Here is a 14,719-nt window from a genome sequence, read left to right as displayed (position 1 = left end):
TACAAGAAAACCTACACTCTGGTCAGCTTTCCTTCCTACAAATTTTGTGAAGATAGATAATTCACTTTTTAAAAGAAGAATATAAACACAGATGATACTCATCTCACAAAATCACAGTGAGGCTCAACCTGAAAAGCATGATGTAAATATAAGCTGTCCTACTTATGACAACTGTTTGTATCATTATTCAAAGGGTGAGCATTGGCAGGGCAGGCTAAACAACCACCAAGTTGGTGCACTTTGAGGGGCACCAAAATGTCCTGATTCCTCACCAAGCCACCCAATATTCCCTGTGTCTTCTCCTTTTGCCTGTGAGGTACCTTCTGAAGACAGGTATTTTAGCTAGAATAGTGTTTGACTTTGTGGGGATACTAGTACATATCCAAGTATGTAACACTAGCGTCACTACATTGGGTTTTTGATTTGATTAGGCAGACTTTAAAAAGTCCCAAGTTCCTAACAATTCTGCCCTTGAAAGTTTAACTAAACTTTCAAGTTTACATGAAACATGAATAGTTTACAGTTGTGTCCCTAATTAGTACAAATTCTCTATGGGCAAATGGGGGTTGGGAAGGCAAGCCCCAAGCTAGGAAAGGTTATTCTCCCCTGAAGAAGATCCTAGATCTGTTCTGTACCCTCCTGTCATTAAACAAAGGAAAACCAGAAAATGCAAAAAACAAGGTATGCTACTGATGCTTATTGCTTAGAAATAGGTAGTTACTCCTATCTAAACTACAGTAGGGAACAAGGATCATCAATTCCTTGCCTTTTTTCCCCTGTGTTCCAGCTACCTGTGCAAGAAATTCCAACACACTTTGACACTTGTCCCTTGAGCTTTCACCTGGATTTGAGGAAAAGGCCATTGCAGCCATAATCTGCTTGTTGCTCCATGCGTGGGGGAAGCCCTTCCGTCTTCCTCTTTCCCGTGCATTTTCTCTCCTCCCTGTCCAAAGTGTGAGGGGAAGGCTGGTGGCAGGGAGAAGATTCTGCCCTCTAGTCTTGATCTTGCAATTAGCTTCCTCTCTTCCCAAACTGGGAAGAAATACAACTCCCAAGGTCTTTGGACCCCCTTAGAAGGTATCCAGAGTCCAAGCCTTGCCAGAAAAACTGTTGCACAAGAAAAGCTTATCCAATTAATCAGTTACTACTCACGGTCAACTAGGTAACAGCAAAGTGAATGATTGTGGAAAGGTCTGAGAGAGCGGAGGGGGAGAGAGGAAAACTGAAGTGAAGCACAGAGGAAACAGACCAATTTTGCTTCAAAATTTTCTCTTGGGCCAGGCCTGACTTTTTACATATATTTGCATGTATATGTAGACAATTTTTTTTAAATGGGAAAGTCATTTAATCTTCTAGATCTATATCCTTTTGTTATTTTTTTAAAAATTCAATTTTAACATTCTATGTGCCATGATCTAAGTTTATTTCCAAATTTAACATTCTAGGTTCAATGTCTTAAGGTCTCTTCTAGCTCTGAGAGTCTAAGCTTTGCAGTCTGTAGGTCTGCACATTCTATGACTCTACAAAGCTTTGATTAAATCATAACCTAAGGCATCTTTCTGCCTAGAAATCTCATTGTAGCATTCGTTTAACATTATACAAATTGCTTATTGTTTCTGATAGCCCTCTGTGACTACTCTGTATTATCTTTAGTTACCTCATGTGAAGAGGGTTTATCCTTGAATTAGATATACCATAAATCTGGATGTTAAGAAAGGTCTGAGGTCTGCTAAGTAGCATTCAAAATACTGTAGGAGTTTGCTGTGAGCAAAATGGGCATGTGCCCCAGAATGACAGAAAGGGAAAATCAGTCTCTGGAGGAGATATAAGGCACAGCGTTGGATTGCCCCCTTTGAAGACTTCTTCATTTGTGTGTTACTAGAGTATCCCAGGATCGATACCCGGCTCACAGTGTGTGCCAGACATTACACCAATGGCCATGTGTTTAAGGTAATCAGCTGATCTCCAATACCTTCTCCCAAAATTGACCATTAACATTTTACCAATCACTTTCTCCCAAAGAATTAGAGCGACTTTTTTTTTTTTTAAATAAGAGTTTGGAAATGAAGAAAAGTGGACAGGAAAGACCACACCACAATGTAAGGCCTGATGGAATAACAAAATGGGGCTGTGTAATATATCAAATTCCCCTAACTGCACCAAGACAAAGGCCTATTTTAGATGCTTTTGATGCCATGGCTTCTAACCTGTCATCATTAGTCAGCGGCACAGTTAATCAAGGTAGAACACTGAACTCAGCCACCTCCACAGCTAGAAAACTGGCAAGCATAACAAAAGAAGAAAGTTAGAATTACAAAGTTATTCAGAGAAAAAAGGACTTCCTTGGAGCAATGGGAGGGTATAAACTCAGGGAAAACTTTCAATGGAATTTTCCCAAAGTAGAAATCCAATCAAATCTCCACATCCCTTCAGAGTGACAAGGTCTGGACAGATGAAAATGGATGCTAATGGATGAAGAAGGAGCTAAACAGTATGGGAAAAGAAAATAAAGAAAAATATAGAGACTGAGAACAAAAGATTGGGTATAAGCCCAACCCTGCCCACAGCATGTAAATTAGCAGTGAGATTCACAAAAAGATGGAAAAATGAATCCTTAAAATCAAAAGGGAATATAACACAATGAATAAATATGTCAGTGATGCATAGCAACCTGAAAACTCTTAATGAAAATAAATAGCAAGACAATAAAATCTATACCCAGATACATTGAAAGAATAATAGTAATTTCTGAATATTGTTCAGAAAAAGATATAATGAAAAATTATAAGAGTAAGGAGGATGGAAACTAAATCAGAATTTAGGGAGCAAACAGAGTACTAAAAGAAGAAATTAAGAGACACCAGAGTTCACAACTATTTAATTGGAGCAACTAGGTGACACAGTGGATAGAACAGTAGGCCTAGAGTCAGGAAAACTCATCTTCCTGAGTTCAAATCTGGCTTCAGATTTGTGTGACCCTGGGCAAATCACTTGACCCCTTTTGTCTCAGTTTTCTCATCTGTATTCTGAGCTGGAGAAGGAAATGGCAAATGCCTCCAGCATCTTTGCCAAGAAAACCCTAAATGAGATCACAAAGAGTTGGACATGACTAAAACAACTGAAAAACAAGAGTCTACAAAGTAAAAAACACAAAGCAGAATCATTCCCAAACAGAACAAGCACTGAGAAACAGAATGACATATTTAGAATGCAAGAACATAGATGTGAAGTAAAATTTTACAGGTGTTACATAAACAGCAATAACACTGTGAAAACACACGTATTCTATATAAACAGACTATCATTTCAAATATAAAATATTCAGAGATGGCTGGAGTCAGAAGTCTCCCAGAAAAAAAGATAAACTATAAATCATGGTGCAGGAAAAATATAGGAAAGTAATACACACATACACACACACATACACACACACACATACACACACACACAAATATTGCATATAGTAGGCAAAGAACCTCTTGATAGAATCCATTGATTCCAAGTAGATTGAAAACCCCAAGTTTAAATCACCAACAAATGTCATAGATAAACTCTTGAATTTCTTTAAAAAGCATATGTATATTTATGTATATACCTATACACAAATATACACACAAGTACATATATGTGTTTATATATACACATATGTATATACAAAAATAAAAGGCTTTCAAATCTCTAAGAAAAGCATTTTGAGTTGCCTAGAATTATTCCTAATTTATGAAAATTCAAAAAAGAGATAGGAATATAATGCTCTGAAAAGTGGCAGAGATTGAATTGCACCCTCAATTAGCATACCCTGTGAAGCTAAATCTAATCATCAAATATGAAAATTGGACTTTCAAGAACAACAAAAAACAAACCTGAGAAGAAATATGAAAGCAGCTCTTTGTTTTATATAGCCTCCCCTCCATGCTGACTAACACAGTGTGTTAGCTGCCCAGTAAATATTTGTGTGTGGTAGTAAGGAGGATAATTGATCAAAAATGATTCTGACTCTTCTACTACATATCCTAATTATATTGCTGAGGGATGGGGAACCTTGAGAGACCCAGCCACCAGAAGAATGATTTATTAGTACTTACTGATCATGGTAGTACCACCTGCCAGTGCTGCTCTGGTGCCTTGGTAGAAGTCATCAACTGAGGTCATTCCCTGATAGGGCTTCTCTAAGTATGTATTGACATCAATTCCTCCAGGAATAACCATCCGTCCATTGGCCTCAATAGTTTTCACTCCACCAGGAACTATTAAATTTTCTCCTATTTGTCTAGAGGGTAAAGAACAAAGATTATCTCAGAATCTTGAAGGCAAAAATCAGTGGATTAACAAAGCTTTTGATGAAATTACTAGGGAATATCTCCATCATCTGGATGAACCTAAAGGAATACCACTGAGTATTGTCTACATTTAAAGCACTTTTCCACAGATTCAGTATCCTCTGTGATATATATCCACAGACTCATAGACCCTTAGAGATAGAGGAAAGTTTTTTTATTATCATTTTCCTCATTTAAGTAGTTTTATTTTTTCCAATATGTGAAGAAAATATGTAATATTCATGTTTTATAAAATTTTGAGTTCCAAGATTTTTCCCTTTTTCATGACTCTCCCTAAGACAGTAAGCAATTTGATGTGGATTATATATGTGCAACTATGCAAAATCTATTTCCATATTAGTTATGTTATGAAAGAAGAGTTTGTAAAAAAATTAGTTTGCAAAAGAAAAAAACACTAAAAAATGCAGAAAGTCTCCATTCAGACTCCACCATCAGTTCTTTCTCTGGAAGTAAATAGTATTTTCCATCAGGTCTTTTGGAATTGTCTTAGATCAGTGTATTGCTGAGAAATGCTAAGCCAATCATAGTTGATCATCACACAATGTTACTGTTACTGTGTACAATGTTCTTCTCGTTCTGTTCACTTCACTTTGAATCGGTGATAAAGAGATTGTTTTTTTATCAGTGAGTCCAACCCCTCCAAATGTTGCAGATGACCACCATGGGTGTGATCCCAGTTCTCTAATTTACTATATTACCTTGAGGAAGTCACTTAATCAATTTGGGTTCCAATTTCTTCATTTGTAAAATAACGAGTTGGACTAGTCATACTCCATAAAACCTTATACTCCACATAATAATGGAGCTGGACAATTCCCTTTCAGCTTTAAAGTTTATGATCCCAGAACTCTGTGGACCAAAAAGGGGAATGTGATATCCTAGTCATTGATGTTCTTATCCTCACTTAACAGAGTAACTAAGACGGAATGTGTTAGGGGGCAGGGGGGCATCTAGAATTGGGAAAATATGGAGTAAGAGAAAAGAGGAAGCTCATTTATTCTCCATTCCAGTCAAACTCAGTTACCTTTCCTTGATTTCCATGCTCTATGTTCCATCTCTGCATTTGTGCAAACCACTCTCATATATTGAATGCATGCCCTTCTCAAATTCTCTTAATATGCTTGACTTCTCTCAAGGTTCACTTCAGAGGCCACTTCCTCTTTTAAGTTTCCCTTGACCCAACATGGGTGACTCTCTTAATTCATTGTATTATACTTGTATTACATTTATTAATATGCATGCTACAGCCCAACTTAATGTATTACCTTGCACATAGTAGATCCTGAACAAATGTTTATTGGACTGGATTCTCTCTCCCCAGTAGAATCTGAGCCCCTTGAAGGCAGGGATTATCCCATTTTTTTCTTAGTATCCCCATTATTTAGATAGTGTAGGCAGTTAATAAATGTTTGTTCAATTCAATTGAATGAGAAAGGATGAGAACAAAAAGAGGAGTAAATGATTTAGCCTTGGCAAGAGGGGCTACCTAGGCAATACAGCAGAGAGAGTTCTGGGCTAGAGTCAGTAAGACCTGACGATCTAGCCCCAGACATCTACTAGATGTGTAACCCTGGGCAAACCACCCAACCTTTGTCTTGTTCAGTTTCTTCAACTATAAAATAAGGATAAAAACATAATATCTTTATGACAGGGTTGGCATGAAGATCAAATGAGATAATATTTGTAATGTGCTTAGGACAATGCCTGAATGATAGGCACTTAATAAATGTTTTCCCATCCTGAGACTGGATTAAAGGAGGAGAAGAGATATGGAGGGGAGATGCAGAATCTCACAGTGATTGGTCTCAGTCAATTGAGTGAGGTAATTTGTTGAGAAAGGAGGACACAGAATGGAATTTGGTGTAGAGGGAAGAAAAGGTTTGCAACAACTATTGGGAGGTGGGGGGATTGGAGGTGGTCATGAGTCCCTTAGAGAAATATACAAGGCTTACCTCAGCAGTGAAAATTCAAAGGTTAGATTACATGAATCTGTAGTACACTTAAAAAGTTTCATTACTTTTCTCCCCCAGCTATTCATCAGCTCAGGAGAAGGAACTGAGAAGGAACATGTTGTGGGTTACTCATGATGGAGAATTAGCAGAACACATATGGTCAAAGGACTAGATTATACTTGTAATTATCCTCAATGCTTCCATCTCCACTACTTCCCCCATGGCTAATCATTGCCAAGTCTTGCCAATTCTACAGTATCACAATATCTCCCACATCTAATCCTTTCTCTCCACTCACATGGTCACCCCTCCCTATCAGTTCATTATCACATCTCACCTAGACTAGAGCGTTTGCCTCCTAATTGATCTCTTTGTTTCAATTCTATCTGCTCTCCAATCTTTCCTACCTACATCTGCCAAAATAATCTTCTTAAATCATGGTTTTGACCTCAGTGTGCATTTGCATACATTCTTTCCTTTTCTTAAAATGTGCTTCATCCTCACCTCTGCTCTTAGAACCCTGGCTTTCTCTCCAGACTTTTCTGAACCTTAAGAATCCTTGTGTGATCCATCCAGGAACTAGTGTTCCCTTTCTCCTCCTCATTATCTTGTACATAACTGTGTAAATTGTATCCTGCAGAAGAACATAAACTCCCCTAAGTCAGGGACTCTTTTAATGGTCTTTTCTTGGCATCCCTGGTACCTAGCACAATACTTTGTACATAGTAGGTGTTTGATCAATGTTTGTTGAACAGCTGCTTTATGTTTTGGTAGTAGAGTGAAGACAAGGGTAAAAGAAAGGTAATAAACTTGATGACCTGAAAGGTCAGGGTTTTTAGGGGTCATTAACATGGATATTGAAGTGACTGAGGATGACAGCAAGAGTTGGGATAGAGTGAGACTGTGAGTGAAGGAAAAAGGAAAGTGAGTGCATAGTAAGTGATAGCAGCAAGGGTCTGGATATCGTGAAATCAAATCTGCAAAGTGAGATGCACAAAAATATAGCCTCCCTATGTCTCTTGCCCAGTGCCAGTTATAGACAGCGCAGCTTGCTGGAAAGGGAAAGAAGTGAGAATCAGGACATGTGGATTTCACATATTCCAAGCTATTATTTGTACTCATTTTTACTCCTTTTGCAATAAGAAATATCACATAATTTTTTTTCTCCCTGAAAAGAGCCATGTGGGAATGGAATACATAAGCTGGCAAGGTAGGGACTAAATTTCTTCAAAGAAACAAATTATAGTCACTTTATTGGTCTAAGCCTCAGTTTTCTCATATGTAAAATGAGAACAAAATCACCTCTGTTTCCATCACAGCATTGCTACAAAGACCAAATGAGCTAATGAATATGAATTATAACCATGAAGTGGTTAGATCAAAATAGGCTACTGTTGGTTCTTGATATTATTCGATGTTATGGGAACACGTCGTCCCAAATGCAAAGAGGGAAGTCAGCAGCATTGATGTAGCGGATAATGTAGGGAGCTCTGGGTCAAAAGAACTGGGTATGAGTGCTGGCCTCAATGCTTGCACAAGTCAGCCTCTCAGAACATTGTTTTCTTTATTCATTAAATGGAGACAATTATATTCCTACCACCTACCTCAGAGGGTTGGTGTAAGGAAACTGCTTTGTAAAACCATTTAGTTTACCTATAAGAGGCTATATAAATAGTAAGTAGTAGTAGTAGTAGTAGTAGTAGTAGTAGTAGTAGTAGTAGTAGTAGTAGTAGTAGTAGTAGTGGTGGTGGTGGTAGTAGTAATAGTGGTAGTGAGAGGAGGAGGAGGAGGAGAAGGAGAAAGAGAAGAAGGAGGAGAAGTAATGATGTTATTATTATTGCTGATCTCTCAGTACTTGAGTGGCTATTAATTTTTTTTAATCAACCAGTCATCATTGGGTTGAGATGGTTTGGGGGTTGAAGAAAGCACATACTTAAGTTCTAACATTAAAAAATCTTATTTTAAATGAGACAGAATTGATAATACTTAAACAAATGTATGTGGAAATAGTACTAGATATAAAGTCAGGGAACCTAGGTATGAATCCTGGCTCTGCTATTTTATTACCTATATGATCCTGGGCAAATCATTCCCCTCTCTGGGACTCAGTTTTACCATTTTGTAAAATGAGGGATTGGATGAGATGATCCCTAAGGTGCTTTCCAGTCCTAGGCTCTATGATTCCAGTTGTCAAAGCCAGGATGCACATTATCTAGAGTGCTGGGCATGGAGTCAGGAAAATCTGAGATCAAATTTGGTCTCACGTAGTTAACAGACATATGACCCTGGGCAAGTCACTTTAACCTCTGTTTGCCTCAATTTCCTTAACTGTAAAACAGGGATAATAAAAGCTCTTTTCTCCCAGGGTTGTTTTGAGAATCAAAGGAGATATATTTATAAAATGCTTTGCAAACTTTAGAAGCTAGATGGGAGTTAAGAAGACCTGAGTTTGAATTTTGCCTCATATATTTACTGAATATGTGACCCTGGCAAAGTCACTTAACCTTTATTTGCCTCAGTCTACTCAACTGTAAAATGGGAATGATAATAGCACCTACTTGTTAGGGTTGTTGTAAGGATCACATGAGATAATATTTATAAAGTACATAGTACAAAGCCTGGCACAGAGTAGGCACTAAATGAATCCTTCCTTCCTTTCCTCCTTCCTTCCTTTTATCTTCCCTTCCTTCCTTCATTCCCTCCTTCCTTCCTTCCTTCTTACAGGCACACACAACAAGGGCTATAGGAGATTAAAGGGGAGATGGAGCTTTTGTCAGTTAGGAGTAATCAGGTAGGGATTTATAAAAGAAGGGGGACTTGAGGGGAGCCTCTTAGGATAGAAGGAATTTAGATAAGAAGAGAGATGAGAAAGGGATTCAGACCTAGGAAATCAGCATCAACAAAGGCAGAGAGAAGAGAACACGCATATATCATGCAGAAGATAGTGAGGAGACAAGCTTGCCTAGAAGAGAATATATGCCTGTTGGGGGAGGAGTAGGGGAGAACACCTATAATATAGCTCATCATTACTAACACGTGTCATCCTGCCTCTGAGTCATTTTAATCCAATCAAAATAAGCAAATCTGGTAACCAAGCAATGACCTTCTGAGCTAAGGGACCAGATGGAGAGGCTGGTCATGAATTATGGATTTTCTTCAGAATTGCTCTGGGCATTTGGGAGGTGGCCGAGAGAAATGAGTTGGTACATCTGGGGCTGGATCGCACTGGTGTCAATGTACAAGGGGATCGCTGCCACCAATGCCCAGACCAAGCAGAGAATTTCTGACAATTTGGGGGAGTGAGTTAGGATCATTGAAAAAAATACCCTACCCTTCCCAAGAGGTCTTGTTGAATTCAGAAAACTCACATTTATTCCTTCTCTTCTTTAGTGACTCTACTCAAAATTAGAATGAGTAAGAATTCACAACCAAACAAGAGATAGAGAGCAGTATGAAATGGAAAATAAATAAGTTTGATCATATTAAATTAAAAAGCTTTTGCAAGGACAAAACCAATTCAGGAAAGATTAGAAGGAAAGCAGAAAGACAGAAACAATTTTTTACAGCAAGTATCTCTGATAGAGACCTCATTTTTCAAATATATAGAGAACTGAGTCAAATTTATAAGAATGCAAGCCACTCCCCAATTGACAAATTGTCAAAGGATGTAAACAAGTGTTTTTCAGGTGAAGAAATCAAAGCTGTCTATAGGCATATGAAGAAGTACTCTAAATCATTTTGATTACAGAAATGTAAATTAAAACAACTCTGAGGTACCACCTCACACATATCATATTGGCTAATATGATAAAGTAAAATGATAAATAATGGAGAGGATGTGGGAAAATTGCTGAAGTTGTGAACTGATCCAGCTGCTCTGGAGACCAATTTGGAACTATGCCTAAAGGACAATTGAACTATGCATACCCTTCAATCCAACAACACCAATACCAAAGAGATCATAAAAAAGGGAAAAAGAGCTACATGTGGAAAAATATTTATAGCAGCTCTTTTTGTGGTAGCAAAACATTGGAAATTGAGAAGATGTCCATTAATTGGGGAATGCCTGAATAAGCTTTGGTATATGAATGTAAGGGAATACTATTGTTCAATAAGAAATGATGAAAAGGCAGACTTCAGAAAAACCTGGAAAGATGTGTATGAATTGATGCAAAGTGAAATGAGTAGAATCAGGAAAACATTGTACACAGTATTAGCAACATTGTGTGATGATCAACTATGAATGACTCACTTCTTCTCAGAAACACAATGATCCAAGAGAAGTACAAAGGACTGACAAAGAAAAATGCTATCCATGTCCAAACAAAGAACTGATGAATTCTGAATGCAGATCAAAGTATATACATATATATTTTTTTTACTTGCTTTATTCTTTTTTGTGTTTTTTTTATCTGTTTCTTCTTTCACAACTGTGACTAGGAAATAGGTTTTACACGATAAATACATTACATTATATATTTACATATAAATATATATTTGATATATATCATATAACACATTGTCTACCATTTTAGAAAGTAGGGAGAAGATGGAGGGTGGGAAAAAAATTTGGAACTCAGAATCTTGTAAAAACTGAATGCTGAAAATTGTCTATGTATAATTGGGAAAATATTATTAAAATTAAAATAAATGAAAGAGACCGAATAAAGGAGAATGTTCGTTGAACTTCAGATTGTATCTGTCTTCTCATATACTGCTTGACTTTTAGGTATTTGTATAGATATATTAGCTACTGTCCTAGAAGAAAGAGGCCCTGCCTCATCCTCCTTTGTATTTCTCAGAAGCAGCACAGTCATATATATATATATGATGCTTAACAAATAGATGTTTCTATTCATTTAATCTACTGAATGACTAAATCCATTAATTAATTAACCAATTACACTGAGCTGTTCCCACTATCCCAAACAGTTTACACCATTATAGTTGATCACATTTACATAACATTTTAAAATTTTTTAGAAGTGCTCCTACATGCATTATTTTGTTTGATTCTCCAAACAACATTCTCCAAAATAGGATGATACCTATGGGGTCAATGAACAGGTGGTTGTCCCTGGGGGAACGGATGTTAATTGAATGAAATGAGTTTTAACTTTTCTCTGTTGACAACTGTTCATTTGTTTTCAGTCATGTCCAACTCTTGATGATCACATTTGAGGTTTTCTTGGTAGGGATACTGGAGTGATTTGCCACCTCCTTTAGCTCATTTACAGATGAGGAAACTGAAACAAACAGGGTTAAGTGACCCACCCAGGATCACACAGCTAGTAAGTGTCTGAGGCTAGATTTGAACTACAGAAGATGAGTTTTTCTGACTTCAGGGCTGGCAGTCCATTCACTGTGCCAACTAGCTGCAATGCAAAGGATTAAAGTGACCAACTCTGTCTCCAAAAGATGAAGTATGGATTAGCAAGTGGGGAGAAAAGGTGGGAAGATTTTTAGGGAAGCTATTGTAGTAGCTCAGCTGAGTCATCAGACTTCCTCTACTCAGGTGGTAACTGGGGGAACAGAGTCGGGATATTTGCAATATTATAGCAAGTCATGGCTTGATCCAGATTAGTGGCTTAGCTAGACATACAGGGAATTCTGAAAGGAAGTAAGTAGGTCCAAAATTCCAGAGGAATACATACGTATCTGTGAATGAATGAGGCCTCCTGAGGATAGGCCCTCTTGCCAAAACACTGCTACTTCTGTCTGCCAGGACTACCCTCAGATGGGAATCATGTTAGCACCTCAACTGACCCACAAGATGGCGTCATACCTGAATGTGCCTTAAGGCTTTGGGCTTTCATTTCCCTGATTCCTTTCCTGCTTCTTTTTCCTCTTCTCCCTCCCACTTCCTTTGGCACTGAATAAATATGAAGAAGATATTTTAGTTCCAGAGTCTAGCTAAGCTATTTTGTTAAGTACAGGGAAGGAGGGAGGGGAAAGTGAAGAAGAGGGAAGAAAGGGAGGGGGTAAAGGAGAGCCAAGAAAGATAAAGGGGATAAGCATTCATTGCGGCTACTATGTGCCAGGCACTGTGCTAAGCCCTTTAAAAATACTAATTTAATTGTCAAATATTATCTAATTTGTTTGGGAAAATGGAGTTTAGTTAGAAAAAGGCCAAAGTATCCCAAAGTCTCAACATTTCATTTAAATCACTGATACATTGATACAGGGTTGGCTGGTCACTCACTATAAGGAGATAATTCTAGTATGTTAGTATGGTACCTGGCATATAGTAAGCATTTAATACCTGAATGATGAGTTGATTCATATTGGTCCAGGGTTTGCCTAAAGGAATCCAACTTCCTATTGCCCAAGCAATGCCCATGGTCACAAGGCTGCCCATACCCAGCAGTCCAGGTATACAAAACAGAATGGAATATAAATTCCCTCTACCCTGAGATCAAAGCTCACCAACTCCATCCTCTAGTTCTGCCCTTACTGGTTTTCTGCTCCTAGAGCTGATAGAGATTGTGTCTGTCTGGAGCTAGGATTCACCTAACCCTTCCTTAGCTAACTAGTCACCTTGGAATTGACTTATCTGTCTGGCCTAGGCAGGTTCTGCCAAATTCCTCCAGCCTTGTAAAGTGCTTAACACAATGTGCTTATTTCATATTTGTTATCCTGTTTGTTCAGGCTTCCATAGGTACCACATACATTTTGCTTGATTATACTTCTTTTTAAACCTGTTTTTAATTTATGGAATTAAACAAGCATTTCCATAACAAAGTACAAAAAAATACTTCTAATAGATTGTACCTCTAATCTTAGGGGAGCTAGATGGCCCTCTAGTGGATAGAGTGCTGGGCTTGGAGTCAAGAAAATTCATCTTCCTGAATTCAAATCTGGTCTCAGTCACTTACTAGCTATGTGACCCTGGACTTAACCCTGCTTGCCTCAGTTTCCTCATCTGTAAATGAGCTAAAGAAGGAGATGGCAAACCACTCCAGTATCTTTTCCAAGAAAACCACAAATGGAGTCATGAAGGGTCATACAGGACTGAAAATGATTAAGCAACTTCTAACTTCCCTTACCAGCTTTATCCCATTGCCTGCTCTTATTCTATATTTCCCAGACATTCTATTTTACATTATATTTACTTGTGAACATGTCTTTTACCCTCTACTAGATTACAAACTTCTATAGAGGAACAAAAATGTCAAATCCATCTTCATATACATCTCAGCATCCAGCACCATGTCCAACATGTAGCAGGCACTCAATGTTCACTAATTTGGCCCCCTTTGATGCAACCTGTTCTTTCTCTTGAGTTTGCATGGAATCCCCAGATCTAGGAAATGCTCTTTTATGCTGATATCTCTGCCTTGGACCTCGAACAGAGCCCAGGGTAATTCTTGGTCCCTTCTCAGTCAAATATAGACAAGCAAATTCCACCCACAAACACCAACTGTAGTTCCTATAGTTCTTACAGTAACTAAGAGAGGTCCATCCATGCTGTTAAAAACACTAGCAAACCTTCAATTTTTCCTGTTATGCATATGAAAGAACCAACTGAACATCACATTACCAGTCACTACTCAGTAGTTCTAAATTATCCCAGTGGTCTTGGATGTCAATGAAAGGATCAAAAAATCAAAAACACAAAGATTAGAGAGAAATAGCCAATCACAACTTTTACTCTGGTCAAATTGTCCAGGGTGGAATCTGACTTTTTCTATACCCTATAAATCTGATAGGCAATCTCATAAGTAATAATAACTACCACATTCCACCCCCAAGAACATATTTTTTTTTGAATCACTCTGTGTTTCTAATGTCAACAGAAAATCTGTACAAGCATCTATCTGAATACTAGACCAAGTAAAAATATAGTTGTACATATATACTTATCTCACACGAATATATATATATACTTATATCCATACATGAATATATACATATATAAGCATATGTACATGTTCCCATGTACACAAATATGCATATATACACACATATATGCATGTGTATATATAAATATATGAGTGTGGGTAACCTATATGTGTGTATACTATTTAAGTAGAGTTCAGGAATATATATATGTATACACATATATAACATGAATTACTTATATGCACAATATGTAGCATAGTATACACGTAGTATACACATAGTGTATACATGTATCTATTAATTCAGTATACTGAATTAAATCATAAAAGTATTCAAAGTATTCTGTTTTGGCCAACCAACTTTATAAGTCCATCTTCCAAGTAGAGGTCTGCATAGAAGGACTGGTCATCATTGATAATTCTTCCTCCTTTAATGAGTAGCCGGTCACTCTGAAAAAAGAAATAAAGGAGATAATGTCACTGGGGAAAGAAGCTAATAAATGTTTATTTGATTCACCTTAATCTGAAAAGTCAGAAAGATTGCAACTCTTGAGTTCAATGATGGAGCACCATCTAGTGACCACTA

At 37.6% G+C, this 14,719-nt stretch overlaps 1 protein-coding gene across 2 annotated transcripts in view; it reads right to left on the bottom strand.

Annotated features, from left to right (window-relative positions):
* CRMP1 (collapsin response mediator protein 1) overlaps positions 1 to 14,719 on the bottom strand; it is an 80,954-nt gene that overhangs the window by 35,965 nt on the left and 30,270 nt on the right. For both annotated transcript variants that reach the window (XM_072620195.1, XM_072620194.1), the window contains exons 2-3: positions 14,495 to 14,583; positions 4,086 to 4,270 (exon numbers count right to left, since the gene is read on the bottom strand). In XM_072620195.1, the coding sequence (XP_072476296.1) occupies positions 4,086 to 4,270; positions 14,495 to 14,583 (274 nt within the window). The remainder of the gene's footprint in view (positions 1 to 4,085; positions 4,271 to 14,494; positions 14,584 to 14,719) is intronic.

The sequence above is a fragment of the Notamacropus eugenii genome, chromosome 6 (genome assembly GCF_028372415.1).
Source record: "Notamacropus eugenii isolate mMacEug1 chromosome 6, mMacEug1.pri_v2, whole genome shotgun sequence".
In the NCBI taxonomy this organism is placed as follows: Eukaryota; Metazoa; Chordata; class Mammalia; order Diprotodontia; family Macropodidae; genus Notamacropus; species Notamacropus eugenii.
This window is presented reverse-complemented; position numbering and strand designations above follow the sequence as displayed.